General features: G+C 34.9%; 1 protein-coding gene and 1 long non-coding RNA gene across 2 annotated transcripts in view; one reads left to right on the forward strand and one right to left on the reverse strand.

The window, feature by feature from the left end:
* The window catches only part of LOC127514350 (uncharacterized), a 16542-nt gene extending 3500 nt beyond the window's left edge, over positions 1 to 13042 (forward strand). The window contains exons 2-6 of the long non-coding RNA XR_007930608.1: positions 3013 to 3046; positions 3391 to 3459; positions 4044 to 4198; positions 4364 to 4553; positions 6920 to 13042. This is a non-coding gene — a long non-coding RNA (uncharacterized LOC127514350). The remainder of the gene's footprint in view (positions 1 to 3012; positions 3047 to 3390; positions 3460 to 4043; positions 4199 to 4363; positions 4554 to 6919) is intronic.
* Positions 11936 to 20277, reverse strand: dpt (dermatopontin). The gene is made up of 4 exons (XM_051897123.1): positions 19815 to 20277; positions 13697 to 13822; positions 13392 to 13499; positions 11936 to 13212 (listed from the first exon to the last, which is right to left on the reverse strand). Exons 1-4 carry the CDS (start codon positions 20102 to 20104, stop codon positions 13146 to 13148), a joined length of 591 nt encoding a protein of 196 aa, XP_051753083.1. The 5' UTR covers positions 20105 to 20277; the 3' UTR covers positions 11936 to 13145.
* Positions 20278 to 23407: the final 3130 nt, after the last annotated feature.

Consider the following 23407-nt stretch of genomic DNA (forward strand, 5'->3'; position numbering starts at 1 on the left):
TCCTCTCCAGGGTGCGGTTATCCCTATTGCTTGTACACTTTTTTCTACCACATCTTTTCCTTCCCTTCGCCTCTCTATTAGTGTGCTTGGACACAGAGCTCTGTGAACAGCCAGCCTCTTTTGCAATGACCTTTTGTGTCTTGCCCTCCTTGTGCAAGGTGTCAATGGTCATCTTTTGGACAACTGTCAAGTCAGCAGTCTTCCCCATGGTTGTGTAGCCTACAGAACTAGACTGAGAGACCATTTAAAGGCCTTTGCAGGTGTTTTGAGTTAATTAGCTGATTAGAGTGTGGCACCAGGTGTCTTCAATATTGAACCTTTTCACAATATTCTAATTTTCTGAGATACTGAATTTGGGATTTTCCTTAGTTGTCAGTTATAATCATCAAAATTAAAAGAAATAAACATTTGAAATATATCAGTCTGTGTGTAATGAATGAATATAATATAAAAGTTTCACTTTTTGAATGGAATTAGTGAAATAAATCAACTTTTTGATGATATTCTAATTATATGACCAGCACCTGTATGTGTAATAATTACCCATCTATCTGTCTATATACCCAGAATACCCTGCATAGCAACACCCTAGCAACTACTTAGTAACAATTTAGCAATCATCCATAACACCATAGCATCCACCTAGCAATGGTACAAGCAACTGCCTAACATTTTCTCTTTCAAGCTTTTTAATCTAATTTGAAAAGATAATTTTCTACCATTCATGCAAACAATGAATAGTGACAATAGTATGCAAAGTTGTAATATTGTACAGGTCATGGAGGGTAGTAAATTCACTCAAAGTGAGCATTAATAAATTGATGTGGTGGTTGAATGCTCAGCTAAAAACAACTCGTATTCGACTGATGCATGTCATTTTATTCTCACTCTCTCATTAACGTTTATTTTTATAATGCATTTTGTGCTCTGTGTATGAAATACTACAAAATGGGACAATGCTAATCTTTCACCACCAGCCTCCTGTGCACCTTTATTAAATATGCATGTTCTCATTTTTTATTACAGTTTATTTGGAAAAAAATAGGGTAAATTTCTGATTTCATGGACCTTGAAAGGTCATTCCAGTAATATACAGCTCTATAAAATAGACCAGCATCTTTGCTTTGGATTTATAGTACCACTGCACTGATATAAACAGTCGAACCAGAAGTGCAAATACAGAGCAGAGATAAGCCAGGAGAAAAAGAACAGAAATAGATTATAAATAACTGACTTCAAACATGAGAGAGGAGAGGTAGAGAAAGGAAGAGAGCAGCATTGGCTCATTTGTGTCAGCACCTGTCAGTGTGACGACTCCTGGAAGTCACAAGTAAAACATTAAAAGGATAGTTCACCCAAAAATGAAAATTCTGTCATCATTTACTCACCCTCTAGTAGTTCCAAACCTGTATGAATTTATTTGTTCTGCTGAACACAAAGGAAGATATTTTGAAGAAAGTTTGTAACCAGGCCGCTTTGGGGTACCATTGACTTCCATAGAACTTTTCAATTTCCCACATTCTTCAAAATATCTTCCTGTGTGTTCAACAGAACAAAGAAATTTATACAATTTTAAAAACCTGAGGGTGAGTAATTGATGACAGAATTTTCATTTTTGGGGGAACTATCCCTTTAAGATGTGTAAGATAAATGCACAATGTCACATACATTGTGATGTCATGTCATGCCCATATGGATTTAAGGATTCAGTATGTTTATACAATGTGTATTTACTTATATTCTGAGATTTATGACTACTTACACCAGCCTTTCTTGATTTGCGGAACATATTTCCAGTAAATATGTGGGAAAAAACACACAAGGCCAAATCACAGTAGTTAGGTGTAGTGGAAAATCCTCCATGTTCTCTTAAAGAACAGAGGCTTCTTTGTCACTCTGGCCCCAAATTAACAATAATTAGTAATAATTGTGCTGGGAAAATTGTTATCTGTTGTTCTCACACCCAATTGTGGGTTGGTATGGAAAGTGATTCTGATGGTAAAATAATAATAATAAAAAAGGTCAAATGTATAACTTTTTAAATGTTTAAATGCTTTCTCCTATCCCAGCTTAATTTGCAGAGAACAATAGCATGCAGTGGAAGTACTTGGCGAAGCCTGTTTGAAAATAGTCATGGTTTTTGTAATTCTTTTAGGTGATGTTAGCTGCACAGAAATTACACACTTTACCTTTAAATTAGCTAAAGCCACAGCTCTTTTTATTTGTTTGTCAAGTGAGGTGGCTTGCAATAAATACCGGGTATGTGACTAACACTTCCTTTCACTGGAATGAACTGGTTTGCTGGGATCAGACTTAGTCTTTTATGTTTCCTCAGCTTCAACACAGCGTCAGCTAGCCAATACAGGCATAAGAAGCCAGAGAAGAGCTGCATTAAACACAAAGACTGTGCGCTGACAGGGATGAATGAATGGGTTTAGAAATGGGAAGAAGTATAGATTAAAGAAAGCAGATTCATTTATGTTTCTGGAGTTGCAGTTTTACTGTAATAATGAAATATGCCTGGATGAAGGACAAAGTATAGAAGAAGTGAAGTAAATGAAAATAAAGAAAGGAACCCTAGAGGAAAACGTTATTAATTACAGTGGCATGCACGGTTGGGCCAGGGGGGCTCGAGCCCCTGCCCCTTTAATCGCTAATAGTAAAGTGCCCTGTCTGTCATATTGCGGTGCCAACTCAAACCCCACACCCCCCATCCCCACCCCCGGAACCCAACTGAGGGGGAAGGAACCCACTCAAACCCCCCCATCAACCCCCCACCCCTGGAACACGCCAGATTAGAAGTTGCTCTTTCATAGCTCTTAAGACTGAATGGAATTAAATTTCATTTAAAGGGGTAGTTCACACAAAAGTGAAAATTCTGTCATCATTTACTCACCCACATGTGATTCCCAACCTTTATGACCTTCTTTCTTCTCATACAATGCTTTTCCATACCATGAAAGTCAATGGGGTCTAATTTTATTTCAAAACATCTTCTCTTGTTTTCCACAGGAGAAAGAAAGCCTTGGTTTGTAACAACATGAGGGTGAGTAAATGCTGCAAAATTTTCATTTTTTGATGAAGTATTCCTTTAAGTATCAACTTTGTCTCCAATACTTCGAAATACAATAAATAAAAAAGACACCAAAGAAACTAGGAAATGCATGTGATATGGTTTTACAGAAGAAAAATCAGAAAAGCAGGAGACCTCAGCAAAAATTTTCTCATTGCTGCTAAAGAGATCACATTTGTCACACTTGTTTCTATGTCTGACTGAGCAGACATGGTTTTCCATCAGGGGTCACCTGGGAGAGAGCGAGTGCATCTGCCTAGATTTCTCTCGCTGTAATCAGAGAACCTATTTTTAAGACATGTATGTATTCTCACTAGGCAGACAAGCAGAATGTGGAAGAGTATGACAGTATGGACAGATTGTGTGATTCGCGGAGAAAGATAAATGTATGTAGCAGTTCAAAGTTTGCTTGAATATGTGTCTGTGTGTACATCTCATCCTTCCTTTTGTTTAAAAAAAGTAAAAGTGGAGGTTACAATGAGGCTCTTACAATTGAAGTGAATAGGGCTAATTTTTGGAGGAGCAGGTTTGTGACATTTATACTATTATAAATGTACGTACATTAATTCTTCTGTTAAAACTGTCAGTTATTTGATCTGTAAAGCTGTTATTTTTACAGTTGTTTTAGGGTTTCACATCATTAAGTTGTCATGGCAAGGTTAGTAAGCAGATCAAATGTGTATATTGTTTACGTCCTGTTGTGGCACAACAACAACAACAACAACAACAAAAAATACAATGGGTCCTATTCACTTCCATTGAAGTTCCTCACTAAAACCCATAATTTTCCTCTTTTTTTTTTTTTTAAGAAAAGGAGGGATACATGGAATTTGTTTGTTTATTTATTTATTTATTTATTGTGGTAGTCAAACTTATGCCACAAATTCTGTAAATTGAGTTTAATTCTGAATATTCCTTTAATTCAAGGCACAATAGATGATAATTTGTTTTCTGTTTTCCTGTGAGGAAGTAAGAGGATAATGGGGGTTCTGTAAGGTCACACAGGAAGACAAACTGTTTTAACTGCTTCAGAGGAAGTACAGATTCAACTGGGGTCTTGAATCAACACATCCAACCCTGATGTTCTCCAGAAGTTCCTTATAATGTGGATACAGATTATAAAAGGTAAGCTTTTTAAAGTGTACAGCTGTCCGGATATGTCAAGTGATCCAAAATTTGGAATCCTTGACTAGGATAAAAGCTTCCTCACAAGTTTTTGCACAGCATTCATGCTGACAGAAAGCTGCTCAACTTAAAGTGACAGACAGTAACATCATCTGTCTCTCGCAGGCTAACCTGTATTTAAAGGGTTACATAAGGGTACAAAAGGTCACGTGAAGCGGTTTTGAGCATTAAAGAGAATGGAATGTCCAAGTGCCCTATTCAAACTGTGTCCAGAAGAGGACGATGCATGCTACAAGGTGACTTTCTGTAGCCTACTGCTGGAAAAATCCCAGAGGCATAAGGAGTTTACGAGCCTGTAAGTAACCTTGAAACACCAGCAAGACCTCCCGAAAGCATATTCAAAATATTCAACCTATACAAATGACTAATTAAAAACTAATCATTAACACAAATCATTTTTGAGCTTTGCTTTAAAAGTCAGTTTTATATTAGAATATGAACTGCTTGTGTTTAACCTAAAATTTCCAGAATTTAGAGCTAATAGAACATACTGTATATAATAGAGCTAAACCAGATACATGGACTCTATTGTTGGTTGCTTGGTCAGGAATAAATAAGCAGGGAGAGTTGGTAAGAGAACAGGGATGAGTTTAGTTTAAGATCATGCTGGGAAAATGGAGATGCTGTCTTTCCATGGGCTCACAGCCAAAGCATTGGATTAGTAACACCCTGAAATTCCCTCACACCCCCCTACTCCATTACGCAAACCAGTCATGGACTCCCATGCCTTGAGAGTGAAGTTTTAATAAAGTGTTGCAGGATCAAAGTACTGCCACTGTTTCCATTGACATCACTGTCTCTCACACCTAACACAGGCGTTTTCAAACTGGAGCCTGCAAATCCTTAAGGATCCCGCAGGAAGGAATCAAAACTGAGAAATAATGAAGTATAATACATTTTAAAAAATTGTGTTTTTTGATTAAATATACAAAGTTTTGTGATTAAAAATATTTCTTTGCGCATATGTTGTTTCTATAGGGAGCTTTGAATCATTACTGTCATCCTTTTGCCCAATGATTGTATTATGAAAATCAGTACATAAATTTGAAACTAACTGATAATACACTACCGTTCAAAAGTTTTATATATTTTATTCAGCAAGGATGCATTAAATCAAACAAAAGTAACATTTACAATGTTACAAAAGATTTATGTTCCAAATAAATGCTGTTTTTTCTATTTATCAAAGAATATAGAAAAACAAATGTATCACGGTTTTTAAAAATATTAAACAGCACAACTGTTTTCAACATTGATAGTAATAAAACATGATTCCTGAGCAGCAAATCAGCATATTAGAATGATTTCTGAAGGATCATGTGACACTGAAGACTGGGGTAATGATGCTCGAAATTCAGCTTTGCCATCACAGGAATAAATTACATTTTAAAATATATTAAAATAGAAAACTGTTATTTTAAACTGTAATAACATTTCACATTATTACTGTTTTTACTATAGTTTTTGATCAAATAAATGCAGCCTTTGTGAGCATAAGAAGCTTCTTTCAAACATTTGAATGGTTTGTCTTTAATATTTATATGATTGAGCATTTTGTAGAAAAAGTATATAGTGTATAAGAAGTATATAGTATATTTTTTCAGAAAATAGTTTAATAATTTGTATTGATTTAATTTTATGTTGTCTTTATAATAAAATGCTTTCTATTTTCACAGATAAATAAAATAGACTATTACAAGAATATTACATTCACCCTGATTAAAAATATATATTCTATTTAAATGCTGTTTAAATTCTTACCTGACAGCATAAATAAATCAGGAAGGTATCACCGTTATTCTTTAGTGACAACACAATAGCAAAACTGGGGTAATAAGGATTAGTTTGGGGCAGTATTAGTCACAGCATCTCATTTATTTGTGCCATCACAGGCTGTAAAACTGTGATTCATGCACTTCAATCTAGCAACCATGCAGTCACTACTACACAATGTAGCCCCTAATAATAAGCCCTTTGTCAGATGACTCTCAAATCACACTGAGAGTAAACAGGCAGTACTGGTTCATCTTATAACTAGGGGCCTCTCTGTTTCCCAGAATGCACCAGCAGGCTGCTTCCCGAAGGACTACAATAGATGTGACCTAATGCTGACATTGCTTAGATAGATGTGATTGTGAATAAAACATTCACAAACCACTCATTTGGAAACAACCTATTGATATGCAAAGCTCTATCAAAGGACCGAAATCAACATACTTCACGCGTTCTGTTCCCTTTAAAACATTGTAAATAGTCTGCAATAAAATTTAAATATGCTGTTCACAGAAAACAAGCAATTCCTGGAGACTCAGAGTGTATCCAGGTATTCCTATAGTAATTATGAAAAGAATGTGGACAGATTTCTCAGAAATAGTTCAGTCACCTGTAGTCCTGCCTACTCTCGTGAACACACGCCTTGAAGTACAGAACTTAAAGTCATTGAACTTTGTCAAGGTCTCAGCTCACTGATGAAAAAAAAAGAACATTTCTAGTCAGTTAAAGGAAGAACGAGCACAGCATAGGAGAAGAAATGACAAGAACAAAGATCAGAATCATTGATTCTTGTGTGAATTTGAAATTTGACCTTGAAACGTAGAGGTCATGGTTTGGTGTGTGGCATATTCTTGTGTACTCAGCTTGTATCTTTGTGTTGTCGTACAGGTATGAGCGTAAGGCAATGAAAACTTGATGACAGCTTGGAAATGAGACATTATCAGGCAGGATTTTGGCTTTCACCTTTCCTGTACTACGGACGTGTCTTGTGACTGGACACAAAGAACAATGGAATAAGAAGGTGAGGGAGGAAGGAGAGAGGGAGGACAGAAAGGAGGAAAGAGGAGGGATCGTGGAGTATGTAAGGTCAGCAGAGTCAGGTTTCCTGGTTGAGCTTAAATCTGCTCTGTAACCATTAACACAAGTGACTCAGGCATCCAGCTTACTCCCACTATTAACCACAGAGGTTACCAAAGAGGTCACAAAGGTCGATTCCCAGGGCCTACCAGATCTCAATAATGCAATTTTTTTTTTTTTTTTTTTTTTTGTGAAATATTATCATTGTCTTGTCAGAGGTCGTTGTCAAAACTTATAGTGGAAGCCACTTAAACTTCAGCAGTCTGTGTGTTTATGCAAGTGTTCACACATTGAAGTGGTTAGGGGTGTAGTATTTTTAATAGGTAACCTAGACCCTCAGAGTTGAAAGTGGATATATACTCCTGCAGAAATAATGGGATGGTTGTATTTACACTGACCTATACCACAGTAGGAGCTTGGAAAGGTCCTGTTTTCTCTTCAGCCATTTAGATCTTCTTTTTGTCCTGCTGAACAACAGAGAAAAGAAGCAAGATCAACCTGTGCTCAGCTGATGAGGTTAAACCTTTAAAGGGATAGTTCACATACTGTCATTGTTTGCTTACCTCATGACATGAAACACATAAACAGAAGTTATGCTGTTTCACTGTTACTGGTGTGGTTACTAAAAAGCCACCATAAAAAATATAGTGAAAAATATTTTTTTCAGTCCTACGACATAGAATATTGGTGCCTCTATATTTTGCAACTTATAACCATGTATTTCATTAAGTGATATAATCTTAATATTACAGTAACACTTTACAATAAGGTTCATTAGTTAACATGAACTAATAATGAACTGCACTTATAAAGCATTTATTAATCTTTGTTAATGTTAATTTCAACATTTACTAATACATTATTAAAATCTTGTTAACATTAGTTAATGCACTGTGAACTAACATGAACAAACAATGAACAACTGTATTTTCATTAACTAACGTTAACGAAGATTAGTAAATACAGTAACAAATGTATTGCTCATGGTTAGTTCATGTTAGATAATACATTAACTAATGTTTAACTAATGAGCCTTATTGTAAAGTGTTACCAATATTTCTATCTACTTGAACTGCCAATATCTTTTTTGCTTTTTACCTTAAAATTTACTGATAAGCACCATAATACAAGAAGTAAAACAGAAAGCCACATGATAAATTCAACGTAAGCGGCCTGTTCATAAAGGGACATAAACACAAAGATAACATCAGGGTAAGGCACATGTACATTACTGATAACAGATAAGAAACAAAACTATTTAAAAATATATAAATATAGTCATGTTCTGTGTCACGCAAGGGTTTCTAGGAATGACTTTCATAAATTTTTACAGTGTACAGACTTGGAGCTGTGCTCTATTTTTTTATGAACTAACAATGACCAATTATTATTAATCTATTTTTAATTAATTTATTCATTGCATCTAGTGTGGAAGTTGCATGTGAAATTTCGGTACAATGGCGGATACAATGAAAGTTGTACGCATACAATGACAATAAAGAAATTCAGTTCAATTCAATTTCTAAAAAAACATTAAACTATATTAATAAATAACTATCTTTTTTTTTTTTTCATGATACCTAATGCACTAAATGCTAACAATCCTCTTTTGCAAAATGGTAAATGTTTAAATATTTCTGTTTTATTTTATTTTATATTATGATGTTATTGTTGGTGGGGTTGGTTAATTGGCATAGCTGCACATGCTTTTAGTCATGAATTACTTGAGATATATTTTATGACACTAAATATATCTTCTTCTTTTCTTTTCTTTTTTTTTAACCCATTAACTTACTGCACGTATAAAAACAGTAAATACGAGGTGGCGTGAATGCAGCATAAGCCCTCATGTTTGCCATGTGTCTTGGTCATGCATTTTATGTTTTGAGACTCCAGAGACACCAGCAGCTTTAAATACCTGTTTGCTGCTCAACATTGGCCTTTTTATAGTCCTTTTAATGCAAATTTATTTTTGACAGAAACTTTCCTTAATAAGCCTTTATCTGACTATCTGAGTTCTCATGTGTTGTAAATTACTCACAAATCTTATGATAGTTCGATAATCTCCATTCAGTTTTCACACAATATTAGTTGTTTTCCTGCCTTTTGCACAACATTGCACCATTTCATGCTTTTCATCTTTAGAAAGATTTTTCTTCCTCACCATATTGCATAAGAACTGTGACTTGCTTAATAATGAGAAACAACCTCTTTAAATATGGTTTCCATTTACCCAAGTAGACTTGGCAAACTATTCAACAAACCTGTCTGGGATTGATACCAGTTATCTAAAAATATATGGAAAATAAAACAAACAAACACTTTCTTTGACAAAGTAAAATCTGAATGTTTATTGTACTGAAATCCTACTGATATGTCACTTGCATAATAATTTGAAACACAGTGTATACTCATCCTCAACTCACCCCCATTATCTTGTCTCGTTTGAGTATGACCCGCATGCTTTGCATGCAACCCTCTTCTTTTTCTAAGAGATCTGCAAGGAAAGATTATTATTGAAGGTGTTATTCGAAGCTTCATGTTACTTTGATACTCTCCTTCTTCATCGACATCCTTTGTATCTGATTGTAATAAAATGCATTCACTACAACTTCCTCCATCATCTTGTTCATCACATGGCAATTATGAAGTTCATGACATAATAAAAAGAAAGACATAGTGTTCCTTTCTATGTCTTTTTTTTTAAAAATCCATTTAAAACCTGCATTTCAATTTACAGTACACAAAAGCAAATACTAATGTTAACCTAACCTCTTCTGGAACATCCTCTTGCTTCATCTGCTTGTTAGTAAACCCTCACAGTCGCCATTTTTTTCAACGCTTTTATCGGATTTAGCATCTGTTTATTTTCTGCTGCTCTTAAATGTGGCGTCTCATCAAATTTATCCCATAATTACAGCTGAGCGCAGGTTCCAAAACCCATCACCATTCTAACAAAGTTTTATTCTCGCTCCTGCAAACAACCATAATTACAACATTGCCATTCAAGCAGAATTGGCTATTGATAGTGCATGTATGTAATCCCGCATAATTAAAACTCACAAAGAAAGAAGTCGGAAGAAAACGGCAGAGCAGCCTGAATGAAAGTGTGGCCTGACCTGCTGACCCCTCTGCAGTGGTGTGTTCCTGTAGATGTGCACAGTAAGTCACGGACGATGTTGGCTGTCCCCGAAGAGAAGGCTTGACTTGGGTACAGCCATGACATTTTGTGATGCTTGGCTCCATGCCTCAAGTCAGCAGCTGCCATAAATAAACAGTGTTGAGAGCCACTGGCTTACACCCAACCACGTCTACAGTAGAAGGAAGTTGAAGGACTGCTGGACAGATTCTGGCTCTGATGACCCTCTCCTTAACCCCATTCACTTAAACATACAGGGCTGAGTGAGAGCAAAAGGAGGCGAAATTATATATGTGTATATATATTTATTATAGGTAACACTTTACAATAAGGTTCATTAGTTAACTACATTAGTTAACATGAACTAATAATGAACTGCACCTCTATGGCATTTATTAACCTTTTTTAATGTTAATTTCAACATTTACTAATACATTATTAAAATCTTGTTAACATTAGTTAATGCACTGTGAACTAACATGAACAAACAATGAACAACTGTATTTTCATTAACTAACATTAACGAACATTAGTAAATACAGTAACAAATGTACTGCTCATGGTTAGTCCATGTTTGTTAATACATTAACTAATGTTTAACTAATGAACCTTATTGTAAAGTGTTACATTATTATATTTCATAAAAGGCCCTGGTCTCTGACAAAACATACAAATGCAAAGACCACAGTAAATAATGTTTACAATCTTCTGCAATCTAGGCTACTTCATGTTTTACATGCTAATTCAACACAAAGAGGCATGTGTTTGTCTCGGGCACGATCTCAATCCCAACACCCTTATCCAAGCTATAATTGTCTCACTCATTAAGAAAGACACACCCAGGCCAAGCATAAACACACATCAGTGTTTCCTGCACCTCCTTTCAGCAGCAGGGGATCTTCAGCACAGTAAAAGAAAAATCATATTTCAGAATTTGAGTGTGCCATCTTTATTGGATGTAATGCAAAACAAAGACTGTGTACCATGCTAAAATGGCAGAACTTTTCTACCGAGTTGTCCTTGTGGGCTCCACGCAAAAACATACAGCATGATAAGTGTTGTCTGATTCATGAACAAATGACTCTTGAGCTGGTGTTTTTTAGCAAATCAAAAACATAGTGTGACAAGAGTAGTCTGATTCCTAAATGAATGACTCTTGTGAGTTGGTTCTTTTAATGAATAATTTAAAAAGATGAGTTGTCTGCTTGAATCAGTCGGACAAATCCTTGACTGAACTGAATTAACATCTGACACTATTAATGAACTAAAAGCTATATTGTTACTTTTAGTGATGTCTGCTTTGAAATATACAGTAATTATACATTGCAATTTTTTTTAAAATGTATGTTATGCTCACCAAAAATGCAGATTTGAGCTTTGAAATATTATATATACACACAAAGAAATGCAAAAACATAATTCTGTAGGAATTACAGCACTGTTTTTGCATACACTCTCATAGCTCAAAAAGCAGTAGAAGATGTATTTATGTATTTATAAACACCTACAAATACATCTGTGCACATTAACATATACACACAGAGATCAGATGTAATCTGGCCACATCCACTGGAGAAATAAGTCACTTGTTCAAGCAAAGCTGAAAACAGATGGAAAAGGGATGAAGAAGTAAACAGCCGTCATGAGTGTTGCACAATGCAGAAAAAAAAAACAAAAAAACAAGCAGACCATGGGAAAAACCTTTGCTTTATTAGTTCAACACATTTTCCCAAAGAATTCAGCATGTTTTAAGGCTTCAAGTGTTTGAGAGAGTATTTTGAACTTCTACAACAACCATTCAAAAATGCATTGGAGATAGAATTTTAAACAGTCAGCAAAAGTATTTTTGGCCCCACTTTATATTACGTGGCCTTAACTACTATGTACTTAGGCTACATCAAAAAAATAAGTACAATGTACTTATTGTGTTCATGTTGTATTGAAAAACACTTTTCAGCTATTGAGGTGGGATACGGGTACGGTTAGTGACAGGTTTGGTGGTATGGGTAGGGTTAGTTGGGTCAACAGTGTAATTATTACAGAAGTTAATTACAGATGTAATTACATGCAGGTATTTTTTAAAATATAAGTATGTACTAAACACTAAAACATGTATGTACTAAACTCACGGCAATTCGTATGTATTTTACGAGGTGGCTAATTCATACGAATTTGTACGAGCTCACTCGTACGAATTTGTACGTTTTTTGCTAAATCGTACTAATTATACGAGTTGCCAAATTTGCCCCTAAACCTACCCATTACTGGGGTTTACACAAATCATATGAATTTGCACTAGTGAGGTCGTACGAGTTTGTACGAATTGGCCACCTCGTACATACGAGTTGGTCGTGACTCGTGAGATAGCGTTGGTATGTACATAAGTGCATTGTATCAAATCATTATTTTAAATGTAAGTACATAGTAGTTAAGGCCACCTAATATAAAGTGGGACTGTGTTATTAGAATGGTTATGTAATGTAAACTGTTACGTTTGCTATATAAGTGTTGAGTGATACTCAAAGTGTTCACTACTGTTAACTTCATGCAGTTTTTATTACATGGTTGCATAACATAAATGTATGTGCTGCTTATTTATAATACACAACAATATAAAAATGTTTTTGTCCCTTTTTGTTGGATATTTTATATTTTAAAATGATTACAAATTATTTGTAAACATGGAAATAACAGAAATAACTGCAAAATATGAGAACATGGCAGCCCATGCTGACTTACAAACAGAGCAAAACAATAATTTGTAAACTGTAAAGCTAATAAAAAATTGGAGTATGTCATATGCTTTCTGTGAGTGCTATTCTAAATGCTCTTGTGGTGATGTTCATGTGCTCATTTAGCATAGATGTGTCGATAAGGACATTAAGTGATTAATGCAGTTTAGAAATTTTCAAATTGACAATCAAAGTCTGTCATTCGGCACAAGATGTACTTCCACTGCCGATCCCTGAAAAGCATTGAAAAAACAGGCTGTTAGCTCCCACAAAAGGAAAACAATTTTGTATGTATTAACTAACAGTCAATAAATGGATCCATTTATTATAAAATGGATGTTATTATGACATAAATGCATTAGAGACAAAACCTCCAGCTCCAAATGGAAAGGAAGATGAAGTGTTCACAAACCTCAGTACACCACTGAATGTAGTTTGAGCCCCCCTTATGAAGTAGCCGTAACTGGGAATTACCATCTCTCCCTCTTCTCTGTGGTACTCTGGAACATCAGATGTCTTCCTGTGCATAAACCACAAAAATGCAATTAAAAGGAAGGTTATAGATAAATGATCTGAAAGACATCCTATTGTCCAATTTAATCTAATTTTCAGAGGACACTTAATCATAATATTTATAACAGTAAATAATCTGTTGTGTTGAGGTTTATAGTAAATGTATGAGTATATTAGGACACCATTTGGTGTTTCAAGACTCACCAGCAGGAATACGGGCATTTGCGGGCATATCGACAGCAGTAGAACTGCCATTCTCGATCCAGAACCGCTTCAAAGTACTGACTTTGAATGCCAGCAACCAGCCCATTGTTAGTGCAAACTGAGGACCTGTAGACAGTACAAATATGGCTTTTATAAGAGCGAAGAGGCTAAACAATAAACATTTGTTATTATTAAATATATGAATCCTTCAAAACACAGCTTTGGAATATTTGTGTATTCTGTGGATTCAAAAGAAACTGTCTCACATATGGCATGTGATCTTGAGAGGTGTGCTTGCCTTTAGCTATTGACCTTGTATTGTGTGCATCTTCCTGTTTATACTGAAGGGCTGACTAAAACAGCAAGAACAACGTGTGCCTGACAAAGATGCATTAACATTAGTTATGTCCCTTTGACTGGCTCCATTTGTTCCATTCTGCCATTACAGGGCTTTAAAAGAAGATCTTGAAATGAATCTTTTGGATTTTCCATAGGTTGTTCCTGAATATCAGAGTCATTTGACTGCAAGCCATGCAAATATTCAGGAAAAACAAAACAAAAAAACCCCAGCATGATTGAGAGTGAGATATTGCTATTGAACTACAGTTAAATAAATGAGAAGTTAATATGAAGTAACTTACATTTTAGACACAATATTGCCAGTTATTTTGTGGGTTTTTGCTTTGCTAATGAAAATAGGGAAAAATCGCAGCATTCTCTGACCACAGTAGTGGGGTTTTGTTCCTAAATGAATTATATTTTTGAACAAATTGGTTGACAGAATTATTTAATGATTCACTCATAAAGACTTGTTTCATTGCTGAATGCAATGCGTTTGAGTGAATGACTCAAGGACTCATTCATAAAAACAGTTAACTTGTTTCATTCCAGAAAGAATCAGCATTGTTGATCGAATTGGTTGAGTGATTGATTAAACGACTCACTCATAAATCCCATTAGACCATGGGAGTGGATTTGTGAATGGCAATTACGCGCCGCAACTGATGCTGGTAGGTCACATGATAACGATAACATGGCAAATGTAGTATGTCTGGATTACATTCATACTACATAAATTCATACTATATAGAACATACTTTTTTAGCAGTCGTGGAGTAATTACTTAAAATAAGTGCCTACTCAAGAAATGCGATTTCGGATGCAGCCAAAGTTTTTTTTTTTTTCATTCCTAAATGAATCAGCATAATTGAACGAATCGGTTTGAGTAAAATGATTCAATGACTTGCTCCTAAAGACTCCTAAAGCTCACTTGCTGCCACCTGCTGGCATAATGATGTAACCTCCAGGAATGCATGATACAGTCAAATGTCCCAGTCTATACAAGTAGGGCTCGTTGCGGCCTGCGTTGGACATCCAACCCCGCCCACATCCAAGTGTGACATCAGAAGCCACGCACATGCCCAATACGTCACCTCGACTCCCCACTAAACCACTTTAGCAGAAATCCCGCCTTGCAGGCTGCAGCGAGACACTTCTCAGTCTATTGGGGTCCTATATCAGCATTCTTTGTATGCCTCTCATCTAATCTGATTCAAGGACCAGAACTAACCCTTATATAACTTTTCATTCATCATCCATAATAGTTTTCTTTTTTAGCACATTTAACCATTGTAATTAAACTTCCACAGGTATGATAAACATTGACTTTTGACTATAAATAGCAGCATATTTAAGTTTGTTACAGTAGAAAGATGTTTACCTGTCATGGAGTGTGCTAAAGGAGATTTATATGTCATTACAAGCAATTCTAATTTGATTTAACCAGTCAATAATTAGAAGACTAAAGTTGCTTTTCATTCAAGTTTGTATACTCAAATGTCACCCCTGAGGTGACTGCGAGACTGAGAGTAGTTTTTAAGGGTTTCTGTAAATACAGGTTTATTTAGAGTGGCTGCTTGTTTATAGCCCATACAAACTGTTGTCATCACAACAGGGACACAATCATGAGCTCTGCACTGCTCCCCAGCCACCAGCAGTGCCAGACTTTTGTCATAGCAACACTAACGCAATGGGAAACCATTCCACCAATAGGATTTAGAGCCAGAATAGTTCTCCCAGTAGAATGTCATCTATGCCATAGTGCAATTCAGATGTGAAGAGGGAGAGAAAAAAGAAGATACTCTTAAAGGACAGTCCTTGATTTAGGGACATATATTCAAATTACGTAATGTTAACAACTGATTTTCCATTTAGAAGATGTCTAAATTACAGGTCATGCCGGCTAAAACTTTGCATATGGCTAAAATCAATATTTTTTTAAATTATATTTTTTTTTAAATCAATTTATATTTTGTAAACAGTATAGTTTAGGGATTTTTTTTAATTTTTTTTTTATATATATATATTGGTTAAACCGTCAAATGCAAAATTAACTTTTTTTAAATATATTTTGGACAATATATATATATATATATATATATATATATATATATATATAATGTTGAGGAAAGTTACTTCTAAAAGTAATGCATTACAATATTGAGTTACTCCCTAAAAAAGTAACTAATTGTGTTACTGGGCTTGCTTGTTTTGTTTTTTTTAATAACAACAAAAGGTTCTATTTTTGTCAAATGTAAAGGCCTTTCACATCAAAAGTGAAATGAATAAGCTTCAGGCTGATCACAAACGTGATGTTTATCTAAAGTCATTTTTGCTTATTAGTATGGTTGAATTGGATCATGAAGGTCAGCAGCAAAGACATTGGTTAACAAAGTGAGATTAAATACTTGTTTTTAAATAAAATTAAATATTTGTTTAATTTAATATATTTAATTATTGCAGGTTTGTGCAATTTTCTGAGATTGCATTTCACCGTTTTTATACATTTTGTGGAATACTGACTGCTTTTGTGCAAGTGAGATGAGTAAATGCTCACATTTAGTCTAGAACTACAATAACCATCATGTGTTAGGAGAGCTGTCAGTCAATACATAGGAAAACAAAGTAACTCAGATATTTTGTTGAAAATTTAAAAGTAATGCGTTACTTTACTAGTTACTTTAAAAAGTAATCTGATTATGTAACTCAAGTTACTTGTAATGCGTTACCCCCGACACTATATATATATATGTAACCAAAATATATATCAAGAAATTTAAGTAACAAAAGTTAATTGAAAGTATATGTTCTATGTTCACTGTAAAAAAATAAAATAAAAAAAAATCCGTAAAAAAACAGATAATGTACTGACAGAAAATTACCAGAACATTATCCAGTAATTTTAAATTTCCGTTAACCCTAAAACACAACGCAATGAAGTTCAAAATTCAAAATACGGGTAAAACACCTGTAAAAAATAAGTTAATACAGTACATTGTGTCCTATTTTTACAGATTTTTTTTTTATATAGAGTGTTACCAATGTATTTTATGTATTGGCCATGGCTATCAGTCCAAAACTTGTGAAATTCCCAGCATGCAGTAAGACAGACAGACAGTATTCCCACAAAGCTCTAGCAGTGAGAAGCAGACAGGGGCTGAGGTCACTGGTACTGGGTCTAAGGAAATCTCACAAGGTGGGCAGTAGATCAGGGAAAACTATACTGAGTCCAATTAACCCACTGGAAAAAATTCTCCCATTGCTTTTGGAGTATAGGGAGAGAGAACCTGATGGAACACCGAATGGCCCTTGGCGCTTATTTTATGCCCTCAGAGACTGATCGCAGCAACCACACTTTTCCTGTTCTAACAAGCTGGAGAACTGGTAAAATAAGGTCGCTTTTGTTATGGGAATCAAATGGATTGTAAGTCATTATAAGGGTCTTTCTAGCCATGACAGGAAGAACCTGAGCCAAAAAAAAAAAAATCACAAAGTTACGTTTATTGTGTTACACCATACATCACATAATTAAAAAAAAAATGGAGGAAGGAAATAAGGCAAGCATATCAAGACATTATGCTTATTGTAGTAGAGGGAAAATCATGAGAGAGCTCTGAATCATTTTTCATGTTGTAATGTTCTGGGCAAACATTCACGTTCCTGTGGCCAACCAGAGTCTAGATGCAGGAACGACTATTGCATTGTTAAACACAAAAGTCACTTCTAGACGAACAGATCTTTTCATAATACTTATTCTTCCAAAGCCGCATGTCAAAGGTGAGTGTGACAAGGAAAGTAGCCAGTATAATGTTTAAACTAGTGCACAATATGCTTTTGCGTATCATAGTTACTGGTGTTTACCTTCAGTTTGAACTTTATGTTTTATATCACGGCAGCAGCCATTAATGATGAAAATATCCATTCATAGAGTGTCCTGGCATTGCAGCACTGTGAGTACAGAATGTGATTATCATACCAGGAAAAGTTTAATCCTGAATGTGTTCAAAACAACAAAGCTTATACTGTTCAATGCAGTTCAAGCAAGTCTCATAAGCCTTTAATTGGTCAGATTTCACTCTGAGAAGTTAGTGTCTCTGTGTAAACCTGGCAAAAATGAGAGAACACTGCATCAATCATATCGTTAAGTTGATTTAGCTGTAATCAGTCAAAACTGCATGTAATATGTGTGACTGTGATGTTTTAATGTTTTCCATATCCTACTATTATTTATGAATGTGACAGAGCTGTGAAGCTTTAATGTGCAGCCCTGTTTATGTGACAAGAACATCAAAATTACTGTTTATCATCACAATGACTTTTCATAATTGCTGTGCTCTGTGCACTAAGTAATTTAGTCTAATTTCCCCATTTCAAGTGTTTGTGCTCCCTGGATGTGCAGCTGAATGAAAGCTGGCTGACAGACACTTTGTTGTTTCATTTATATTATCAAGTTAAATGACACTTCAACATTCTATTTCTCATTCAGATTCCTTTGGAATGCCTTTGTGTGTGTCTGTATATGTTTATCTCAAAAATGTGTCAGATATTGGAACCATAACTGAAATAGCGTGTATCCAGGACCGTTCATTAGAAGAAAAGAAATATCAGACCTAGATGAATCCAAGATGTTCTGAATAGCAACATTGTAGTGCTTCAGCAAGAAACCACAACCTTTAGTCCAACATATAACACAACTTAAATTTGAAATGCCACAGTGTTTTTTTAAATAAGATGTCATGTACTAAAGTGATTCACAAATGTGCATTCAAAGATGTCTGAGGTATATTTGTGGCAGCTTGTTAAGGTTTCATTTTGGCAGTAAACAAGGCTCTTAAACTTAAGTGTTGCCATTATATCTCTTCTGTGGCTTGTGGTTTTTTGAGAACAGCTGACCTGAGGCAAGGATTAAATGACACATATGAAATCTGCATTGGTCTAAACATCTGCTTGTCTCTCTCCGGTCCTATTTAAGAAACTTTCATTGTTTTCCCCTTGACAAACAAATTATCATGGTGTTGTCAAAGCAAGCACTCAGCACTGAAAGCTAGCATTAGCTAGTGCTTTCAGTAAACATTCACATCTGAGTCTAATCATACATGCAAGAGAGCTCTCCACTTTACTTAGTGGAAACCAAGCATACGCAAACCAAAACCTTTTTAAGTATGATCAGCAGAAAAATATTCGCAACACAAGGAATATCTGTGTAGCGTCAAAAATTATTTCCAAATAACTGTCCAAAAGCTGATATTCCTTATCTAAAATCCAAATTAAAAATGATATTGACTAGGGTGTCATTTCATCGTCTTTTTCTGATTGTTATCATACAAAACAATATATTTGAGATATCTGTGTAGCAGGATGTCAAAAATTATTGTATCAAAAATGACTTCCAAATAACTGTCCAAAAACTATAAATAAACTATTCCTAATCTAAAGCTCTCTTTCATTCATTTATATATATTGACTGGACACATGAAACACTGCAAAGTTCTAAAATAATCATTTTAATAAAGATGCATTTTTGCATTATTACAGATTTTTTTTTGGCAAACATGCCAAAAATATTCTGTTTAGTTCTATCTACTGTATGTATCTCTATGTAACACATTTTAAAAATGATAGTGACTGAAACATCAAGGTGTCATTTTCATAGTCTGTTAGAGTGAATATTGTCAAAACATACTCACGAATGTGTTTTGCACAATAGCAAAAATGTAAAAAGGCATATACATAGAACTACAGAGATCTGTGTTTGGTATCCGCATACATACAGACATACCATTCCATCCCGGCTCTGTTGATATCGTCCCACCAGCATTCGCTAGGCTCTCCCCAGTCGTAGGGAGTCCTCTGGCACTCAAAGTTCCACAGGCGATCCGAGCCTTCTTTCTCACTGAAGTAACTCTTGATTGCCACTAAGACCTCACCATGGGGACACTGAAAGTTGAAGCCCTGGCGCCAAGTATTCACCCACTCCTCACCGGTATCATACATGTAGCCCTGCTGAGCACTGACCGTGGAGAAAACCATCAGCAGGCGCAGAGCCTGCAGAACATGTGCTGAGTTCATCCTGAAGTGAAATTCTGTGGAACCTCTCAATGCTTCCTCCGTCTTAAAGGCTCTCTGGGATATGCTGTCCAGATGTTTTGCATCCAGATCCAGGGGTGATAATTTTCAAAATGAGCAGACGGTTATGGTCAGGGATTCAACCTTTTTGTATGGTTAAGGGGGATGTTTCCAGCCTCCTCCCAAAGTCTGCTGTAGACCCTGAGATAGATGTCTTAAAGAAAAATCTCACTTTATGGCCGGACGATTGTGTAAACAGAATGTTTTTTTCTCCAATCTATCATTCATTGTGTTAAACAATGTGATGGAATGAGGAACTTTTACAGGAAATCTGGACGTTTGTACAGAGAAAATTAGCTCTTTTCAATGATATACTGTAAAAAGTAAATACAGATATGTTACCTCAAAAAACTATTTCTAGCTGATCTGACTCTTTAATAATTACTTTAAATCAAATTTATTAAGATTGATGTCATATTAAATAACATATTTGATCGGTTCTTTTAGGCATTACCACATAAAGTAATTTTTACATTTAAAAAAACAACACACATTTCACAAAATGTATTTCACACTCACATAGGGTGAGAACAGTTACAAAATTGAATTAAGAATAATTTTCACCCATCCAAACTGCTTGTCCTATGTAGGTTTGCAGGGATGCTGAAGACTATCCCACACTGTAAAAAATTGCTGTAAAAAAAACTTCCAAATTTCGACAGTAACATTAAAACAGTTGTATACCATAGAAAACAATGCATTCTGGGTAATATTTGACATTTTCGAGAAAGTAGCCTACAGCAATATACCGTGAATTAACAGAGCTCAAAGTCGACAGAGACTGTGTTGCAAATCACACCTTGTACCCTTATTCAGTATTCCCTTAGTTTACTCATATACTCCACATGACAGTAAATAAAAACATGTGTGTGGATTTAGACACTGATGAACACCTGCTGTTAACAAGCAGAATCAATGAAGGAAAGAGAAACAACAAGAAAAGAAAAAGATTAAATCAACTGAAGATAAAAGAAGACATTAAATCTCTCAAGATCTCAGCAGAGGAGGATTAAACAACTCCACAAACAGCATTACCAGCTTCACTTATTATTAACCAGATTGACTTTATTTCTGTCATTCGTCTACAGAAGTTCTTATTGAGAACTAACAGAGGTTTAGATGTTGTTTTATTGTTTCGTTTGAAGTTACCATGATGAAGATCAGTGTTTGCTTTAGTTGGGCTCTTGACCCTTGATTTGTGAACATTATGCGTCTTGGGTCATAGGCAGGGAAACACCCTGGACAGATAACCAGTACTTATATATGTGACCCTGGACCACAAAACCAGTCATAAGTCGCACGGGTACATTTGTAGCAATAGCCAACAATACATTGTATGGGTCAAAATTATACATTTTTCTTTATGCCAAAAATCATTAGGATTTTAAGTAAAGACCATGGTCCATGAAGATATTTTGTAAATTTCCTACTGTAAATATATCAAAAATCTATTTTTGTGATTGGATATGTGTTGCTAAGGACTTCTTTGGACAACTTTAAAGGGTGATGTATCTCAGCCAAATATTGTCCTATCCTAACAAACCATACATCAATGGAAATCTCCAGGTTACACTGGTTACACTTTGTTTTAAGGTGTCTTAGTTACATTGTAATTATACATTTAAGTACTGTGTAATATCAATTAACAACATGTAAGGATTAGGATTAGGGATTGGTTTAGGGTTAGTTGCATCTAATTACATACATGTATAGTGTGTAACAATATAGTGTGTTAATAGAGTGAAAACAGAGTAAAATAGAGTGTTATTGACTGTGCAATAATATAGTTTATATTTTGCGACAATAAAAAACAATCGTGCAGCAGAAATTTGCTATATATATTGCTGTATGTGAGTGTACTGTATGTATGTGGATAAAGTTAGATGTACTATATATCCATTTAAATATATTGCTGAGTGATAATATAGATTACATTTTGTGATGATATAAGCAATCAAGCAATTAAATTGTGGGGTAAAGTGGAGGATCCACAGGAACCATATATTCAGTATTGCTTACTTCATAAGGTTGTTTGTTAAATAAACATGATTTAATTAATGTCAAAAAATATGATTTAACCTCTGAATTAAACATTTTTACAAGATATGTTAACATTAAATAGCAATAACCCTTTAGAATGAGGAATACTACTGGTAGTGACCTCTGACGCACAAGTTACTCAAGGTCACTAATATTAAAGGAACATGTTATGCGTGTGTCTGCATTGATTACAGCTCAATCGACTGCAGACAACTTGTTGTATATTGCAGTTTTGTTCCAGTTCGTCCTCTCCTTCACTTTAAAATCCAAACGTATTGCTGTAAGTAATATTTAATAACAATAAAAACTATTTAGCATGTCAGGCCACATCAGATGCTGTAAGCCTTTGATCCTTTAAAACTTTAACTCAGCGATAAGTCTTAGGCACAATCTTGTAAAACACAAACATTTATCTCTGGAGCTCAGATAACAATCAGTGTTTAGGGCTTCTGCAGAGTTCTTTAAGTTATTATAGTGTTGTTTAAACATTAACTTGTCTTATCAATGATTGGATGCAAAGCAAACTTTGTACTAGCATAGCGACTAATAGAGCTACAAAACATAATGTGGCAAGTTGGCATGTTGAACATTGGAAGACCTAAGCCAAAGTCAAAGTCGATATATTTACATTGTACAGGAGAAAACTACATGAAGTTTTTTTTTTTTCACATAAATCACTGTGCAAACTTGTAACACTATACCTAAAGCAGAAATGTAACATAAAACAGTCCAGGCATATGACACAAGTTATTACAACAAATATTGACAGTATAAGTACACTGTTGCAATATAGCGTATCAGAACATAATAATAGAAATGGAACATGGTGCAGAGAACCAAATATTATATTATATTATATTATATTATATTATATTATTTTTGTGTAGTCCCTTGATTTATATAGTGTATAGTATAAGTACTACATTTGGTTTTAAACTGCCATATTGTCACTGTCATGTGACCTGCGGCGTCAGTTGCGCCGCTTCACTGCCATTCACTCTCCAAGTGTTGTTGTTTTTCTGTTAATAAAAGTACTGTTTGCAGTTAGATCCGGTACTCTCCTTATGTGAACCAAACTGTGACAATTATATTATACAAAAGACCAATAACGACATAGAGATTGTTTATAAATATGCTTTTTTTTTTTTTTTTTTTTGACATATACTGTATTCATTTTTAACAATGTCTTTTATGAAATAATAAACA

Source organism: Ctenopharyngodon idella, chromosome 6 (genome assembly GCF_019924925.1).
Source record: "Ctenopharyngodon idella isolate HZGC_01 chromosome 6, HZGC01, whole genome shotgun sequence".
Lineage (NCBI taxonomy): Eukaryota > Metazoa > Chordata > Actinopteri > Cypriniformes > Xenocyprididae > Ctenopharyngodon > Ctenopharyngodon idella.